General features: G+C 43.6%; 1 protein-coding gene across 2 annotated transcripts in view; it reads left to right on the top strand.

Annotated features, from left to right (window-relative positions):
* LOC139346744 (cadherin-18) overlaps positions 1 to 17,831 on the top strand; it is a 147,504-nt gene extending 129,673 nt beyond the window's left edge. For both annotated transcript variants that reach the window (XM_070985998.1, XM_070985997.1), the window contains exons 10-12: positions 1,606 to 1,723; positions 11,134 to 11,385; positions 17,012 to 17,831. In XM_070985998.1, coding sequence (XP_070842099.1) covers positions 1,606 to 1,723; positions 11,134 to 11,385; positions 17,012 to 17,517 — 876 coding nt within the window. In that variant the 3' untranslated portion in view covers positions 17,518 to 17,831. The remainder of the gene's footprint in view (positions 1 to 1,605; positions 1,724 to 11,133; positions 11,386 to 17,011) is intronic.
* Positions 17,832 to 19,990: the final 2,159 nt, after the last annotated feature.

Genomic DNA, 19,990 nt, shown 5'->3' with positions numbered 1-19,990 from the left:
TGGGGAGAATTATGTGTTGCATGAGACTGTGGCACACCACCGTTCAGAGGACAACATGATGTATGTGAAATAATAGAGCTGTTCAGTCAGGTTTCACAGTCTGTTTACATTTCAGTTTCTATATCACTGGTATGGAAAATGTTCTGATTGGTTGGCAGGTTTTGATCAAATTTGTGAAAGGACACTTGGTTTTAAATCAGTTTTAAACTGCAGCTTTAACCACAGCAACACCAGTAAAATGACCAAAAGGGGAATGGATGATTAACGCTCTTCTCTTTGGCCTTTGTTAGCAGCCTCAGGTCCCCAGAAACAAGGCTTCAGTGTTAAAAGCAGCAACTGGGTTTGCGTATTGTTGGCAAAATTGAAAGCATGTATTCCTGGCAGGGGTTTAATTATTCACAAAGCTCACATTTTGACCAAATTTTCAGTGCCACGAGTCAAGGTTCCAGATCTCTGAATGGCTCCGACAGCAGCAGTCTGACAATAAAAATGAGCCAGTTTGGAGTTACAGTGACATGACATAAAACACATAGATGTGTTAACAGGGTGAGAATCTTGTCAACGCAACGATCACAGCTCTGTACAGCTCGATGATTTGAAATTGTAAAATCCATTAATACGTGTGCTAGACTGAGAACTGTACCGAAAGATATGGTGCAGTCTCTCTACACCACTGGAAGCCAGAACCCCACAGAGACAAACTGATTTCTGATTTCTGAAGAAATTCAAGCACAAAAACTGCTCAAACAAGAGCAGAGACGCAGCAGACTCATCGTGATCTTATTTAAAGATTACATTATGCAGAGCAACGTTGCAGCGACTTAGAAACCAACCCATGGGTGAGTCCAGGCAGGTATTTCCAAGCTAGCACGCAGTTGCATTGCTTCCTCTGGTTTTGCAGGCTTCCCACTATCCTAATTTTTAAGAGTAATCAAGTAGTGGCAGCCACGGGAAATCATTACAACTTAACTTTGGAATGATTAGCACTGGAAGAAAGTTAAACCTGCTCTTCTCAGCCAAAAGTTTCCACCAGACATCCACATAAGCAGACTCAAGCACACGCTAAGCACATCCTAATTCTGCACAGTTAAAGGCTTGTGCACGTACACCAGGAGCACAACAACAGCCCGAATCTCACACTGCAGATAAGAACTCCCTGTGGTGACAGGGGCTATCAGGTCGTTTTCCTCTCAACTGCAGCTCTCGCCCTGCTCTCACTGTGTCTCTTACCAATTAGGGGTAACAAGATGACAAAAGTGGCAGTGAGTTTGCCCTTAGAGCGCCTCTGTCATTGTTAGATGCCACCCCCCTGCCCTCCCCGGCACCAGCAAAGTGTTCTGAAATCCTAGCATCGCCAGCACACACACACTCTCTCAGGCAGCATACAGGTAGAGGAGAAAATGTTACAAAGCCACTTGGCTGTAGGTCAGAGGAACTCTGACCAATTATGATCAACAAATAATGAGACATGCATCAGAAACTAGATCAGCTCCTTGTCCTGCATGCAATTAGAGTGAAAAATGATTCTAAACGGTGCAGCGGCTAATTAAACGTTGCAGGAGTTGTCTTTGGAGAGTAATTCACCCCGTCTCCTCTGAACAACAGGTGATCCAGACTGTCACAGCAGTGGATAAGGATGACTTTGCCAACGGACAGCGGTTTTCCTTCGCTTTGCCGAGCCAGCTGCCAGTTAATCCCAACTTCACCCTGAAAGACAATGAAGGTAATTAAAGCGATCAATATGCTTGTTTGCATTTCTTATGAGTTTTGCGCTTGCGCCTTCGGGCAGGGCTCCATCCCCATCGCTCACATTCCAAGATTCAATAAGCTGGAGTGGTTTCCTTGCGCTTACGTGCCGTGTGAACTGGGTACAGCAGACATCAGAGGGTCCAAATACCGCTGGGATCGACTCTGAGTCGGGTCTAGAGTCATAGAGGTTTGGCATGTTTGCGCGTTGTGTTGTCAAATGGATTACCCGCTCTGGCGCTCTCTCTTTCCCCTCCTGCGTGCATTACTCGGTGCCGGCGCGGGCCAATGGTGGGCGTCGCCATGGCAACCATTTCCGTCTCAGGTGAATACCTAGCCCCGTGTTGGTCTGCAATCACAGGGCTTTTAAAAGCTCTCAGCCAGAAGATCCCACGGTTGCCCACTGAGAGGAGGAGTTCACAGCACTCCAGATGAATCTGTGAGCCGCAGAGAGGCAGGAAAACAGAGAGGAAGGGAGCGCCAGAAAGATCGATGTGATAATAGGAGATAAGTCTGTTTAGCCTTTGGTCCGGTTGCTTCTCACCATTTGCTTTCCCTTTCCTTCTTCAACTACACGGATACAGAGGCAAGTTTTGGTGCATTCATGTGAATGGCACTTAAGGGGCAGATATGGGGGATGTCTCTAATGGGCAGATGAATCAAGCAAAGCAACACTGCCTGCAAAAAGACACACATCTCCTGAAGCAAATTAGAGTTTTTTGAAAGTGCAAGTGTTTATTCAACAGTAGTTTCCTTCATACAGTATTAACCCAGCAGAGCAGCTCTAAAGTCAGCGTTGCCTAGAGGGGTAAGTGTGATGGTGTTTTTTGGGGAGAGGACAGAATATTTACTATAGTTTTAATCATTTATAGCTTCTTTTATTATAGTACCAATGAAATGTTGCACACCCCCTCTCAGTCTCAGTGTTTTTCATTTGTTATTATTGTTTCTGCGTTGTAGATGAAGACTGAAGACGTCAAAACTATAAAAGGACATATGGAATTATGCATTGAGCAAAAAAAATGTAACCAAAGCAAAATATGTTCTGTAGTTTAGATTCTTCGAAGTCCTTTTGCTTTGATGGCAGCTTTGTACGCTGTTGGCGTTCTCTCAACCAGCTGGAGAGGCTGAGAAGCTGTCCAAAGTTTTGACTGGTACTATAGATCTGTCTAGTGCAGAAGCCCTCGTTCCCAAAAGGGCTGAAGTATTTTTCCCTAATCAAAAATCAAAAGCACCACACTGACAACTTCTGGACTGGTAGAAAACCTGGAGCCACACTGACACCTTTCCTCACTGGCACCTCTTTGCCGACGTGACTGTGTTGTACATGTTGTGAAAAGCACTTGTTAAATCCATTTCATATATTTGTCAATTTGTGAAGTTCTTAGAAATGCCCCAGAGTCACAGAGGTAGACCTCCACGACTGCCTGCAAAACAGCTGTTGCTGATTTGCCAGATGCTGTGTTCCAGAGTCACAGTGTGGCCTTGTGCTAAGAGAAGCTAATGCTGAAAAATCACTTGTTAACGAACAACAAGCTGGTCACAGTGATGCAGTCATTCTTTCTGTGGATGTCTGCCAGTTATGTGAGGCATATCGTATTGTTGTGAACAGTAAAATGTTAATTATAATCCCCCATGGCTACAAATAGGCCTCCTAGTATGTAAAAGCACAGTGAGGTGAAGGAGTACTGCCTCATCTGTCATATTTTGACCAAATAAATTAGAGCCCTTGTGATACTGGCAGCTTTTTGTTGGAGGTATTAGCTCCAGATGAGAGACCAGAATAAGAGCAATTCAAAACCCTCTATGGATCACTGTCTTTGGAAAGGTTTGCTTGGGAAACCAGGGAACCCTCCTGGAGCCAGGCCTTACGGGCAAGTGCCTGGTGAGTAGGTTTATCCGCAGGGACAGCTCGGGCCAGGTCTGCTTTGAGCGCACAGTGCAAACTAAACTCTTAAAAGCGAGATGTCTAATCCACATACCCACCGTTGGAAAATATGCCCCACTCTCGCGAAGTGATTCTCTCAAATGTTGTTACATTTATCACGAGAGAGCCATCTGCAGCAAAATATTCCCAAAGCATTCAGGAAGGAAACCCTTGGTTCTAGAAGGATTGATGGCATTTTTCTTTTGAGTTCATGCTGTTTGAGTAATGCTGCCTTTCAGTTTGGGTTTAGCTCCTGCTGCATCCCGCAGGATCTTGTTTTTCTCAAACTGTAGCTGTGATGTAATCCCACGTGGGATGGGCCAATTATTTGTCATGACATGGAATCAGAAAATTATTCACATTTTAATCATCTGTCAGAGAACACTTGAAGGAATACATTGTTTTTTTGCGGGATGTTATTATTACTATTATTACCACAATGGTTATTGTAGGATAAATGATCTCTCTGGAATAAACAGGTCATGTCACTAACAGATCCCGAGATAATCACAAAGATAATCACAATCGTCGGTAAAAATACAACTTAAAATACACAAATCTGGAGTATATACTTTATAGTGTTAAGAAAATGAACCCACTACGTATGCAAAAGTAATGATAATAATAATATTGCAGCAAAGTCTCAGAAGCACTGCCCTGTATCATAGTCTTAGGTGCGGATCCTAATTTCATGTATTACTTAACAGCACTCGGGGCGGGGGATTTCTCGAAGATATTTCTATTAGCCATCGCAGTCTATAATGTTTCCCTGAGGGTAAAAGTTCAAATTCACTGTGCCGTGGGTGAGAGGGGTCATTAATAATTCTGCTTGCTTTGCTTCTTAAGAGATCTTCATACATACTGCTTAACTGCCTTTGTGGCATCCCTTTGACTTCGGAGGCCATGTTCACTGTTTTACGCCTTCAGTTATGCAGAGGGCGGAGATGTGGGATTCAAACGGTCACTCTAACATACAGGGGCCCTTGTACCTCCTCCCGCAGCTTCCTTTCTTCAACCACTAAAGCTGTTAAAGAGCGTGTTCTGACTTAGAGCAACAGCCAGGACGCTTAGTTGACCAGATGAAAGGGAGGCGACCGCACAGCGAAGCCTCCAACTTGTTCTGCTGACCACAGAGTAGCTCCACTGGAGCAGTTAAATGCCTTGATCAAGGGCTAGCTCGCTTTTATACAAGCAAAGTGGCTAAAAAAAAGAAGTACCTTTAAGCTATGCACTATCAGACACACTGTTACGTATATTCAGCAGTTTGTCAATGAAGAGCAGGGCTGTTATCAGGCGAAAGACTTGAATGATCAACAATTATATTACAGTATTTAGCATGCGACCTGTTTCAGTCCACCTGTGTCGTGTGCTTGCTTACTCATTTCTATTATAATTCCTTGTCCACCTAGGATGATTCACAGCAGTTATTTTCCTCCTCTCTCCGTCCCTCCGAGCTCATCTGCAGCTTCAAAACACACCAGCCTCCCTCTTAATGCTAAGCCGCTGCACTCTGAGCTCACGCTGCTCCAGTCATCTCCAGTCACTTGGAGCCCGCATTTGCACTTCCACTCAAAAGAGGCGTCGGGAGTCATATAGCTTTCTACTGCCACTGTGTATTAGAAGTTATTTGCTGTGTTCACAATATCGGGACGAGAGAGAGAGGGAGAGAGGCACAATGCGCCATACTGTTGACTCCTGTGTCTGATAATTAAAGTAAGCCCTTCACACTCGAAAGCAACTTCTTTCTGTGCCGTTGTAGCAGACCAACAGTTGGTAGCTGCTCTGTGCCAGAGTCTAATACCTCCCTCTGTTGTTGTGCAACTGACGAAAATCCCTCTCAGTCACTCACATGACTAACTCTCTCATGACCTCCTTTCCTCCTCGGTTACAGTTTGCTCACAGTGGATCCTCATGAACTTGGATTTTTTTGGCTGCATGCACAGTTTTCGCGGGATGAAAAAAGGGTTTCGTTTGAGACGCTCTGATATACTTAATGACTACTTTTTTAGATAAATGACTAGTGATACCTGCAATTGATCCCCCCCCCCCACACACACACACACACTCATTTCAGGTAATTTAACAATCCGGACTTTCAAAAGAAGCCATTAATCAAAGCATTGCGGCTTTTTCAGGAAGCTATTTTCCGTACTTGCAACCATGTCGGATTTGTTAAAGACTATTATCTTGTTACAATTGGTGCTTTTTCTCGTGCAGTTCAGTAACAGCTCGATTTTTAGCAAAAAAGAAACCACAGATTCAGTCTGAGTTTCAGATCAAGGCCTTTTCTGCGCTTGAAGTGCGATCTTTGTTTGGGGGAGATGAAAGCAGGGATCCTTAAATCCAGAGTTGTCATGCAGATGTGTTCATGCAGTTGAAGTGCTGGATGCGCTACAGTACATGCAGGTCAACCTCCTACAGAGTATTAGGCACCATTATGGGAAAGCACTTTGTGACAAACCTGTTCTGTTAAAAGCCCTTTAAACATATTCAGCTGGACCATGCCTGCTTTACACTGACTGAAAATTGAATGCCGCTTTGATCTCCTTATCTGTCACATTGTAATGACATTTGCTTCTAAAAAGGCAATTAAACGGAGGCTACGATCTCTAAATAACCCACATACTTAAATAGATCAATTGATTTCTGAAGGCATCTTCTTCCAGTGTGCATACAGAAGACCTTATAATATTACAGTTAATCAGCTGTGTTGAAAGAGGCGCTGTCAGGCCATTGATATGTGGGGCGTTTAATTAGATTTTATGTCATTCACACTTCGCTTGCAACGGATGTTACACTTCTAGATTCTGCCATTATCTGCTGAAACAGCATGATTTGTGCAAAGAGGGCAGAGCAGCTTGTCTCGTACAGACTTTGTCAAAACTTGCACAACAAACAGCAAACAATTGTCAGACACAATCTCACATTGGAAGGTTTGATTAGATTTTCTTTCCTTCAGGCATTTTTTTCTCCCTCTAATTACTTGATGTTTATGAAACAAGAAAAATGAGTAACATTGTTTAAATAAAATAAACCAACGTTGTTTTGCGAAAGCCGGTTATGTGTGCAGTAAGGCCTCAGCAGCCGCTGGTGCCCCATCGAAGCTGCGGAGCGATTTATTCCTGCGTACCAGAGGAACACAATAATAGTATTCTGCAGGCCCTTTTGATAGTCACCGCAGAAGCATACAGGCCAGCCCATAATTAACTCAAATACACAAAACGCAACCTAATGGAACAAACATACCATGCTGTGACAGCGTGGATGCTGAAACACAGTCGGCAAATGGTGGCACAATGGTAACACTGTCGCCTCACAGCTAGAAGGTCCCGGGTTCGATTCCTGCCTGGGGCGCTGTGGGCGTCGGGGGCGTGTCCTCCACCATGCCATTGGTGCCTGCTGCCCACGGAAAGGGGCCTTTCTGTGTGGAGTTTGCATGTTCTGTGTTCACCTGGGGTGTCCTCCATAAAAAAAAAACACTAAAAACATGCCAGAAGACCACCACCTGACCAATGGTGACGACATTGGCATCGGATGGCAGCCCACCGCTCCTGGCCTGCCGCGGAGGAAGGACGACCAGGACGGGTCAAAAGCGGAGGACAAATTTCACATGTATGTGTAGCAGTGTGTGACAAATAAAAAGGGGATTGTCCCTCTGATTTCTTCTTGAATATCATGTTTTTTTACAAGCAGCTGGATCACTAACTGCTATCTGTTGTCACTGCCGGGCATGTGTTGTTAAACTAAGCCTCACTGAGTCAGACTAATCCTTATTGAATGCAAGGGCTTCTTTTAAAGGAGACTGCTACGTTTGTCCCATGATGTTTCTGCATGAAAGGCCTATTATTTCCACACAAACTGATATTAGTGTTTGATAGTCAGAGCTGCCCTTTAATATAAAATAACAGTGTAATAACACCTGGATCTGTTATGGTATCTGTATTTGCTCTGTTCCATTTGGTTGACAGGAAAAAAGTCACTTAGCAAACCAAAGCTTTTGTACTAAATAATTACAGTATAATTAGTCTAGTAATTAGTACAGATTACATCTTGGCACTTGTGGAACATGCAGTCATTTCAAAAGTGCCATTTCCACGCAGGGAACCTTGGCACATACTAATAGTTAGCTCGGCCTGTATAGTTAGCCTCATCGGTACAGTAAGTGCCAATGAAACATCCATTAATCTGAGTATGAAGCTCTCGTTCAGGGCAAAGTTTCCCAGTACATTTTACACTGGGCTCTATAGGAAGGATACTGCTCAACCTTAATATGTCTATTGCATGATATAAGGATGTTTAGTGCTCGTCATTGCGGGAGTGCTCAGTTGAACTGATTTACAAACAGCGTGGGGAGATATTATTTTATTCCCAGCCTGTATAAACTTGAGCCATCCCCAACATTAAGTGTCCACCTTCAGAATGTGACGCAGAATATATTCTTCCCCAAAATAGTGCCACCACAATTTATGTTGTACTCCAAGTGGCAACTTGAGAGGAGCTTCGTGCTGAATCCCATCACCGGCACCTACACACACCCACCAAAGTTCACAAGGAATCCAGCTAAGTGCATGCGTAGGCAAGTGTGAAGTCTGTAGAGATGTGGCTGCGTCGCGAGTGTCTATTGTTGAGATATTTTTGCTTTGCTTTTTTTTTTTTAATAACACTTCATATGTTGAGTTTCCATGCACTTTTCCATGTGTTTTCCATTTTCATATACCATGATAGAGTTTAAATGGCATCATTTTTGTTCAGTCAAGAAAACGAACTGAGCAAAAGTTTAGAGTGACCACAGAGATCATCGGAGAGTCCTACCGGGCAAATATTCCTGTGAAATTGCCAAATTTCTGCACGTCCAAGTTTTTCCTGCTGTGAAATCTCATTTAACTTGATGTCTTGCGATGCAGAGACAGTAATGCATGAGGGATACCAAAGTTATGTAAGTGATTCTTCACTTAGCATGCTAATGCTTTCGGAAAAGTCAAAAAATGAGGCCATTTGCCAGTTAGTGGCTTGTACTCCGGCTTAACGAACCCATCGCGGAGTAGAGCCTTCCTCACACACACACATATTAATGCATTCGAGTATTTTTTTTATGCAATAGAAAAGCAGACGCCAGAAAAAATGGGAAATTGATTGTTAGTGATCTGCAAAATAACACGGATCAGACCGCTCAGAATCATTTTCAGTGGAGTGTGAAACGCTCTTAAAAGCATATTTTCCCTCATTTCCTGGGTGTCACCTGCTACGCACTGCAGGTAACGTCACATAGCGCGAGTTGTCACAACACAGTTAAGCTGAGGCCGCGCTAACTCGTGCTGTCCTTCCTCTTATGTGCAGGCCGCTGGGCTGCACACGGCCCATCATCTCACTGCGGCGTTAATCAACAAGCGCGCAGCTCTCCTCCACCCACCTGCGAGGAGAGGCGGCTCAATGTGAAATTAGCATGACATAATTGATGTGCACTTCCTCGTTGTGGTCTGTACAAGGACCCTTGCCGCTGTGGCTCTGTGCTTCAAAGTGTAAAGGCTGTGACGGCGAACACCGTGTACACGCAGCTTGTTTGTCTCTCTCTGCCTCAGCCTCTGCCTTCGTCCTCTCTGCTCTCGCTTTGGCTCACACGCACACACGTAAACATGCACGCAAACACCTCCTCCATTCACCCCCTCGCCTCCCCCTCCTCTCATCTCCCAACTCCCCATCTCTCTTCCTTGTTATTTGCATCTCTCACACCCCACTCTCTCAAACCCCCCACCCATCTGCTGCTGATATGGTGATACTGCGAGTCTGACTTAATAAAGCTTGAAGTACGTGTTGTCATTCCAACTGTCGATCATTATAATTATTCATAGATGGAGCAGAGATTGGAGTGGGAGGCGAGGTCTCAGAGCAGCAGCATGATAGTACAGCACGACGGAGGTGTTTTTGCTGGGTGGAAAGAAAAAGGTTGCCCTGTGCACGATTCAGCGTTTTCATAACTTAAAATAATGTGTGAATATATACACACACACATATAAATATATATATATATATATATATATATATATATATATATATATATATATATATATATATATATATATATATATATATATATATATATATATATATATATATGCGTGTAAGCTCCTCGTTAGTCAGTCATGTGAGGCCCTAGTTAGTCATCCAGGTATGACTCACCCAGCCTCACGTCAGGATCTGAAAAATAAATCTCATCTTACAATATATAGCACATTTATATTTAAGTTGCAGATGCGCTTCATCAGTAGTCAGCTGTTCTGTTCCTGTTGGCATCTGTAGTTTCTTTGGTTTATCCCTGAAGGAAGCACTCGGCTGGCACTCCTTTTGCGCTGTTGTTGCCAAAGCAGCGTGGATAAAACAGTCTTTGGTGAAAGTCAATGCAGCACGGTGATTTGGTTTGGAATTATTGGGCAACTGGACCATAAATGCCACCGGATGGCTCATGGCAGCCCTGTCAGCGATGTGGCCAGTCTCGCTGTCCATGCAGGAGCTGTATGTGCTTCTGTCTGTCGGTTTGTTGTTTAGCACAGACATGTATGTAAATGTCTACATTTCTCCTAATTTATATAATCTCCTTGTAGTTCTGCAATGCACTGATGTAAAAATAAACTTGGCTGAAGCAAACAAGGCTGCTTCGGTTGGCTGCAGCAACACAGAGGACACTGGCGTATAGCCTGCTGTGCATGTTCCACCTTAAATATTCCATCTTTATAACACGTTGAAATAAGGATCCGCTTTGGTAGATAAAATACATTCATTTCGAAGAAATGGATATTTGTGTGGAGTGGCTTTGTTGTATGAGCTCAAGCCAGTTAGAGCCGTTTCATCACTGTCATATGTCTCAGATCAGGTCTACCTGAGGGAGAGCGTGCTGATATACACAATAAACTCCTTTTCAGTCCAGCTTTTCCCCCCACGTGTATACAAGCGTCGCATCCGTGTGTTTATTTGCTTCCTCTTCTTTGCTCAATCTTGCCATAAAACCTTCCTCTCGAGTTCTCTTTTATTTGCCTTTCCTTCTCTACAAATTCAGCCTTTTTTATTTCTGTTTATCTTCATGACATGTTCCATTAAGAGTGTTTCTGCAGAGGCCAAGGTGAACTGCTCTTTTGCAGCACATTAAAATAGTAAAAGAACACCTTTGAAATTAATTAGTCTTGGAACACGGGGAAGCAGCTTTAAGACACAGTAAGAAATCCAGCAGCTTGAGGTACTTCAAAAGCACCAAATGCAATTCACAAAGGCAAATGTCGTGGATGGATTTTTTTTTCTGTTTAGCTGATGATTCTTACCCTTAATCTAAATGTCTGTCTGCATAAATAGGTAATTGCAGACTTTGCTGAAAGAGCAAAGCAATTGAGAAGAAAGAGGAAACCATCAATTAGTCTTCTTAGCCACAGGGTCCAATTTTCCTTAACAATCTTTCTTCTTTTAATTTTTAGACAGCACAGCCAGCATCATTGCCAGGCGGCGGCGTTTCAACCACCTGACCCAGGAGCTGTACGAGCTGGCCATTGTGGTGTGGGACGGCGGGGAGCCGTCGCTGAGCGGCACCAGCACCTTGACCCTGCGGGTGTGCCCGTGCCAGCGCCACGGCAGGATCCGGATGTGCCAAGGCGAGGCGTTCCTCTCCTCGGCGGGTCTCAGCACGGGGGCTCTGATCGCCATCCTGCTGTGCATCGTCATCCTGCTGGGTAAGTTGGGACAGCCACAGTGGGGACTGCAGCGGGGGAGAGCTGCCCAGGGGCAAATATCCTGAGGGCACGGATGGGGGAGATGAACCATAGAAGAGCAGGGAAGGGTGGAAGGGTTTGACAAGGGCAGAGGAGGAGAGAGGGATGAATAGACATGTGAGGACTCAGGTAGAATTCAGAATGAGGGTGGAAAGAGTTGAAGAGGGCATGGGCGGAAGAAAAGAAAAGGATACCAAGGACAGAAGAGAAGGAGGACACAGAGAGAGAGAGGAAGCTGGAGGAGAGGTGACTTGAAAGGAGATGGTGAGGACACAGACAGCAAAGAAGAGGTGAATAGAGATTGCAGGGTCAGAGTGATTCAGAGGAGGTGTGTACAACTGAAAGAAGTCTGAGAATACGCCGCGTTCACCTTCAGACTGGCAGCTCCAATCAGAAAATCAGACCAGAACTAAATCACATTTGTCGATGATTTGAAGTTCATTTCAGATCTGCTCCTTTGCAATGCAGCTGAACCTTCCTCTCCATCACTCTCCGCCCGGCACGTGTTTAACACAGCATGTTGTGACTAGAAGAGCAAAGGGAGAAGCATGAAAGAATGCGGTGACAGCCAACACAGATGCCTCTCTTGCTGATGTCATGTGTGACGGATGTGCTCTGCACCCTGAATGCAAAACTCAATCAGAAATACACTGAAGATAAACAGGGCTACATCCACGTTAGCAGCTCAGGTAGCATCCAGAAAACATGTTTCAGTCAGTGAGTGTGCGTGCTTTGTTGTTATAGCAAGCAGTCTTTGCAAAGACAGCAAATGAAGAAACTATGTGATCTCGTCTCGTGAAATTGGAGGTGGAAAATGTCTGCAAAATGGTGTCCAAGTCAAAGTCTGTTAAATGTACCAAAGTCAACAAAACTTTAGGTGTGAGAGATGTCACTGACCAATTTTTTTCCTCTGCAAACCAAGCTGCAGGAGGACATGATTGGACAAAACTGTCAAATAACACGGCTTCACCGCCGCTGCTCTCCTCTCCTCTCCTCTGTGATTGTCTGTGGACATTAGTGCGTGAAGGTTATGCATATTCATACGAGCTGTCTTCCGCCTCTATGCCAAACCCTCTGGCTGAGGCGAACAAAAGGCCATCACCACTGTTTGGAGCCAAAGCTCGAGTGAGAGACACACGCTGAATTGCTAATCATCAGGACGAGGAAGGTAGTAGTTAGGATGGAGTGAGAGGGAGAGAGACTGGATTTCATAACACCTTTGTTTTTCTTTTTTTGTCTGTGGTGCATTTTGGGTTTCACACTTCCCAGTTACAGCTGTCTCACCCATAAGGGTCACCCCACGAGATTTGAGATTTTGTTAGTGGGGCACAGTCAAAATAAATCAGATTTCACTCCATTAACAGCTAGTCATTTGAATACCTGCATCACTTTTAGGAAACCTCATACCAGGTACAATAAAGAAGCTAAATGTGGGTGTCATGGTCCCCTCTGTCCCTATGCTGTCTGTCTCTCTGTACTTTAAAGGAGCTGAAAGAACTTTAACTAAAAACATAAAAAAAAGCTAAAATGCTAAAAAAGAAGCAACAGTTTGATTATCTTAAAGATGTAATGCAGATATTCCCACTGAAGTGAGCATGCTAACCAGCTAGCCTTGGCCTGTCCAGTCCCATTGTGAATCACTGTAGCGTCCAGTCTGCCTTCAGTCCAGCATGAGGGGATGAAGAAGAGCTGCCCCGAAGGCTCCAACAGCAGCTCCGACCTCCAGCCTCGGGATAGTTTGTGCTTTGTTGGCCATAATGAGCAAACGACTCAAGGCTGAGAAATAAATAAATATGCTTTGCATGAGCACACCTTTAGAGACATGTAAGAAAAAATGAGTGGCGTGTCCGCCTGCACAGGGTGTCGTGATGTAGCGCCAAGCTGGTTGATTGGTTGACAGATAAAAGTGGTGGAGCCAGCACATCAATGTCTACTGCGTGTCGCTTACATAAACATGGCTCACCCTTTCAATTCTGGCTTGTCACTGTGATTTGTTTGTGTCTGATTGTTTTCCATCTGTCCGATTAATGTCCGTGTTTTATCTCTGCGCCCCCTAATAAGCCACCCTAATTAAGCCCGCAGCAAACCAGAAACGGGATACAAACGATCTCTGAGCTGACTCAGTTGATAATGGCCTTTACACGTGACTGAAATTACTTAAAATATTCATAAGCAGATGATTGTTTGGATTGGACTAATTTGAATTCAAATGAAATGGTACAGTATTACAGTACTAATTGGGTAAAAAGAGGCATTGGATTAAAAATACAACCATAACCTGCTTAATGTAGAATGAACTCAGCGCAGAACAAATACTTAATGCTCATGGAAATTTTAATACCATGTCGTTAGTAAAATAGAATGTTTCAGTTAATTTGAGGATCTTATTTTCTATAATAATTAATAAAATATTGTATAATAACCCTCGGCAGCTCCTTCATTCCAGTGCCACAGAAAGAAGTTGAAGGACTAGTAGGCAACCTGCCAACATTGGTCAAGATCACTTTATCTCTCAATAATAAACAGCATTTATAAAGCTGTTTTAAAGCTGATTATTCACACTTGAATGTAATAGCTTAAGTATTGATCATAGTGTTTATACTTTCGTTGTATACGTTTTGCTCTCTTGCCTTGAGAAGTTACATGAAGAGGATTAGACACATTATTTTACAATGCAATACAGCCCTCTAGCCTCCCACTGTAATCTCCCATAAACGGGGTAAATGCAGCCTAAATGAGGCTCCTGCAATGGCTTCTACTCTAGCAAATAGATATCTGTAGACAGGAGTAATGCTCTCCAATGCAATAAGTGGTGTACCTCAACTGGCCTTGGCCAGGCGTATGAAATGACCTGAATGGACCATTGAGGGAGCCTTAATGCAAGGAGTGCATTACAATGTGGCGTGTACAGTGGATGGGAATAAAATGCAAATACAAGTAGATCATGAACTGTGGAAAGTGAAATCTGGTGTATGAAATGCTGGTTAATAATAAAAGGTGCAACAACTGACTGTCTGGGTAATAGTTTCTCATTACAGGCTGTTTACCTCTAAACCTTACTGAGGTTTTAAACTGTAGATGGACAGTTGGAGCAGCTTGAAAATATGCATAGAAAAGCAAATAATAAAAAAAAAATCCTAGTTCTTTTTACCATGACTCAGCTGACACACTGTCACATCTTTGCATTACGTAATTGGTTGCTTTAACCAAGTTGAGCGATAAGCACTGTCCCACACAAATTGCATTTTTCACCCTCTGTAACCCCACTTGGGGTGCCACTGCAGGTGGAGTGAAGTGATTTTTTTCACTAGATTAATCGTATGCAGGTTGGGGGACAATTCATTAAACACAGGCAAGAAACCGCACAATGAAACACAGTATGTAGACAAATTAGCGGATAGACATAATTGCTTTAGTCACAAGCATACAATCAAGCACATTTTTCCAGCCCGTAATGGAAAAGTTCAATCAGGGTTTGTGAAAAATGCCTTGTGGCCTCACACGTAGTTCAGTTACTGAGTTTTTGTGATCCATTGTCCTGCCAGGCTAAGAAGTTGGATTCGAGGCCCTGCCGTTACAACAGAAAGAAAAAGACATATAGAAACAGCTGCATGGGTATGAATCCAGATTACGTTAATTGATTTTATTATTTTGTGCTCCAAGCGTACCTGCCGGCTGCGAGATGCTTCTAGTCTGCTCTGATAGCCTGCTCATACCCGGAGTTGGATTAAGTTGGCAAATGCCCTGTGGTTCTCAGACCCATCTGATTCACTTTGCTGTCTGGCTTGAGGTAACTTGTTTAATTGTGCTTTTTTTTCCTGGAGGCAGGGGGCATGTGCCAGTGCTACACAAACTCATAAAAATCATAAATTATAAGCACGCATGTCTACGTGTCAGAACCCTAACCCAACCCAAACCCTAACCCTCGCCTCTATCATCAAGAATGGCCCTGACTCAAAGAAAGGTTCCCTGGTGAGTTCATCTGTCCATGATAATAATCTTAAAAAGAGGAATTTCATGTACTGTAGTTGGGTCAGTTTCTCAGCTGTGACAGAACGTGGGGGAGGTCTGTTTTGGTCCACTTGTTCAGCACCACCAAAGACTGAATGCTTGGATTATTCTCACCTGCCCAAGTGAAGTGAAGGAGTAAAGACTCCAGTGACTAAACAGCTCAAGCTTGGTGTCAATGCACCTTTAGTCAGTCTATTCTGAGGCTTAAATCCTCTCTTTGAAATTGTTTTGTAGTCTGTCTACAGCGTGTCATGATCACCACAATATGTACACAAAAATGTATCGCTTGAGTAAATACAGTAGATTAGCCAAATGCATCACTGCATCCCTGACATTATGAAAGCTGAAACCTCTACCGCCGCTTAATCCACAGCCAGCACCTTTCTTGCTCTAATCCCGAGAGGCTGATCTAACACAGTGTGTTGCTGTTTAGATTAATATAACATATAACAGCTTGATGTGCTAAGATGTGGAAAACATTTATATCTACCTCTAGTCTCCAGCTTCTTTCCTATGAACCTTTAAGGTTTTCCTCCTGCTAACATTCAATGCAATTTAATTGTGAGGCAACGATGCCTCTGCAGGAACGCTGATCTATCCTGCTCTTCTCTGAAAATGTTTTATAATGAACTCTTAGATATTGCTGCTGCTGTAAAAATGTACTTCCCTGGCTGATGCCATTTTATTAAATAGATATTAGTGTTAACATCTCGCAGAGAGGTCATCATTAACCCAAAGAAGTATAACTCTCATTAGTTGTAGGAACAAGTTCCAAGCTGTACCATGTCATCAAATATTACTTGGCTTCATGACTTCATTAACATTTGGAAAAGATATGTCACACTGTAAGCTACTTATCTGCAGAGACGCTGTAGATCCTCTTGCTATATTTTCTTTAATGCGGTGCAAGTGGCTCACTTTTATATTACTGACCTCACCGAAGCTTAAAGATGGTCACATGAGACGTACCTCCTCCTATTTACTTGATGTATTGCATTTTGGCTGGATGTGAGGCTGAATTTGCCCCAAAGATGATGATAATGTGTTCATTGTCATCATCTCAGCAGTCTGCATTCAAAGTACTGTATCATCACAGCCACTGCTAATGTCAGCGACGGCGCATCCTTGATTTACTCTTCATCGCGTGGCTAGTTTTAGTGTCCTGGTGGAAAATCGGATAAATATGCACATAAAATTTGCTTGTGTTCATTTGGTTGGCTGTTTACGAACCACAGTGTGTTTGTCTGTGATGAGCTACGAGTTACCAAACAACACAGGCACACGCAGGGATTGGTATTCACATAAAGAACATGGCTGAGCAGTGTCACCACATTCAGCCGTTCCATTATGTGATGTTCTGCTAAGCAGTTTGTCAATTTTATTGTTGGGAAAAGCAATTTTCTTTCTGTCTGACTTTTGTCTACAGCTATTAAATATGTCAGTTTATTGTATGAAGTCATTTTCAAAATTATACTTGTGTACTTGTTATTGTGTTGTTTTTTTCTGAGGAGTATTATCGTTAGCACTTTTGAAGTTTAAGCACTGATTCAAGCATTTTTCTTCTTCCGTCTTGCAGCCATTGTGGTTCTCTTCATCACACTGAGGCGGAGCAAGAAAGAGCCCCTCATCATCTCTGAGGAGGACATCCGAGAGAACGTGGTCACCTACGACGACGAGGGCGGGGGCGAGGAAGACACCGAGGCCTTTGACATCATCGCCCTTCGTAATCCAGCTGCCGCCGAAGAGCTCAAGTTCCGACGGGACATTCGCCCAGAGGTGAGGCATCACTGCGGCCCACCCCGCGGCCACCGGAGCCCGTCGGTGGAGCTGGACGAGGTGGATGTGCACGAGTTCATCAAGCAGAGACTGGTGGAGGCCGACATGGACACCAGCGTGCCGCCATATGACTCCCTCCAGACCTACGCTTACGAGGGCCAGGGCTCACCCACAGGATCCATCAGCCCTTTGGACTCTCCTGGAACGCAATCAGAGCAGGATTATAACTACCTGGACGACTGGGGGCCCGAGTTCCAGAAACTGGCAGAACTCTACGGAGAGGCAGATTCAGATGTGACGACCTAGTCTGTGATTTCACTCCTGTTCAAACCAAATCTGTTTGAGATTTTTCAAATTTTCAGTGAACAATATGAACAGAGATGCTTTCAAACTGTCCCGGTGGTTTTCAACGTCTCCTGTTGAACTAAAGACACTGCTCTTTTTTTTTTCCTCTTTTTTTCATTTTGTCGCTTTGGATCATGGGTCATTCGTCTGGAAGTATTAAATCAGATTTTGAGATGGAAGAACAACAATATGGGGAAAAAGGAAAATGATATTTTCCTTGGTGTATATTTTTTATTGCTCAATAAAGTTCTGAAATCCAGATGAGTGGATATGTGAAAGAATTGTATGTGTCTTCTTCCTCCAAGAGTGGACGCACAGAGGATCATGCTGAGCAGCCATGTACACAATAGTGACACCTGCAATCATATGCTTTGCATCAATTATTCCAAGTTGCCATTATCCTTGAAAGATTCACTGAAATTAGCCGTAAGTTGGTTTTCCCAGCCTCTTTGATATGAATTTAGAGAGAGGCAGAATGACTTTCATGAAACCATAAGTGGATAATGCTCTCACAGTGAGCACATTTAATATTCACCACATCATTATCAACAGTTAAGGTATATGTAATAAACATAATCCAGAATTAACAATGAATGTGATTGACATTTTGCTTCCCCACAAGACTGATTTTCCGGAGCCACAGAACCAAAAAAAAAATGCAACCTTGGTATCCTGCAGGTTCCCCAGGGTCTCCTCATGGTCAACGTTCCAATTTATTAGGTGTGCGAGCCCCTCGATGGGAGCCAGCCTCTGCATTGGCTCACTAATTTGTTCATGCTTGACACTTTTTGCAGTGGGATCACTTAGGGTAATATGGGTATGCGCTCAGGCTTTTCAGTATGAAACACTGACAGCGGAGAAGTGCTCTTACTGAGTCTTATCAATATACTCAAAGTGTCTATGCAACTGAACTCGCTTTGCTTTTCAGTGTGCTGATAATCAGTGATTTCGCTGACGTCCTTTAGTGCACATATTGTATCATTTCCTGTTAGTACACCCTAAAGCAGTACACTACAAATACTTCAAATGAGTATTATGTGTACACTGAAAAGCATTGGTATATTGCTATTTGGGTCATGCATAAGGGGACGAGTGTGCACCCAAAAGTCAGATACCTGCAGGTTGCATCATACTTTACCTGAATGTAGCACACTTATTCTAACAGCAGTGGCTAAACATTAGCAACCATTCATTTATACAAATCAGCAGTAGCATTCATTTGAGGTCATGTCTCTGGCCTGCTGGCAACTGCAATATTCACTTCGCTTTTAGCTCAAGTTTGGTCTCCTGAGGAAAATATCAGTCTTTTAAGAGACTAAATTTCCACTGCGTTCACACACGTTGTCTGTCTGCCATTCGCTGGGAAGGCAGCATGCAGTCGGGTTTTCAGAGCATTTTTGCTAAAAGCAGCTGCCTGAAATGAGAACAAAGAGTGACACAAAAACAAATAGTGGGACGTTAAAGCTGAAAGATGCTGTAAAGCTCTGCAGAGGAACTGCAGAGTCAGGTGATGTTCTGCAGTCTCATCACCACGAGTGACCCTTTTCACATGCGAGTGTTCATGAGACGTTTTGAATTTGCTGAGTGCTTTGTTTTAAGAGGAAGAACATGCACTGTCACATTTACATGATTTCTTATCAGTCTAATAGTGACGTTTCGGCTCGTCTATAAGAAACCTTGTCTGAGATGTCCCATTCAAAGTGCCACACAGTGACATTTTTATGATGCATTATATGACATTAAAGGGAAGGAGCTTCACCATCCCTCACACGCATTAGGGAACAAAGAATCATCTGCCATTTATTATGTCTAAGAGACAAGAAAACTAAACTTGAAAGTGGTGTCATTTTCTCAGCGGGGAGTCAAAGAAGCCGACTCACCTCCAGAAGGTACAATTTGCTTTCATTTTTCAAGCATTTTTCAAAATGGGGTCATATCTGGAAAGTTCAATTGCTGTCACAGATGCCTCATTTTGCAACGAAACTCTCCCGTTTCTCACTAATAATGACAGGAAACCAAAACAGTGCTTGGACACTAACATCAGCGCTGCTCTGGAAAGCTGTACATGGCGGTTTCGTACATGCTGATTAGTTGTCTTCACCCAGCCCTGATGCTTCTGTCCTGTCATGCTCCCGTTCAGTCTGGGTTGCCTCAGAAACGCTGACGATGGCCTTAAGAAAGACAAAGGGAGGGATAATGAATATTTCAGGCCGTCGACTCATACCTCCTGACATCACGCCTCTCTTCTCTCCATAACAATCCTCCGTCTCATTCTTCGGCCTCGTTTTCTTGCTCATTATTTCCCTCCGCTCACAGAATGACTGTTTTTGTCTTTTTCACAATTGGATTGAAACAAGGAGACGAGCAGAGAAATTCTTCCAAGATTTGTGAGCAGCCTGAGGGCTGGCCCGTGGCAAAGGTCAGATGAGGTAGC

The sequence above is a fragment of the Chaetodon trifascialis genome, chromosome 18 (assembly GCF_039877785.1).
Source record: "Chaetodon trifascialis isolate fChaTrf1 chromosome 18, fChaTrf1.hap1, whole genome shotgun sequence".
Classification (NCBI taxonomy): Eukaryota; Metazoa; Chordata; class Actinopteri; order Chaetodontiformes; family Chaetodontidae; genus Chaetodon; species Chaetodon trifascialis.
This window is presented reverse-complemented; position numbering and strand designations above follow the sequence as displayed.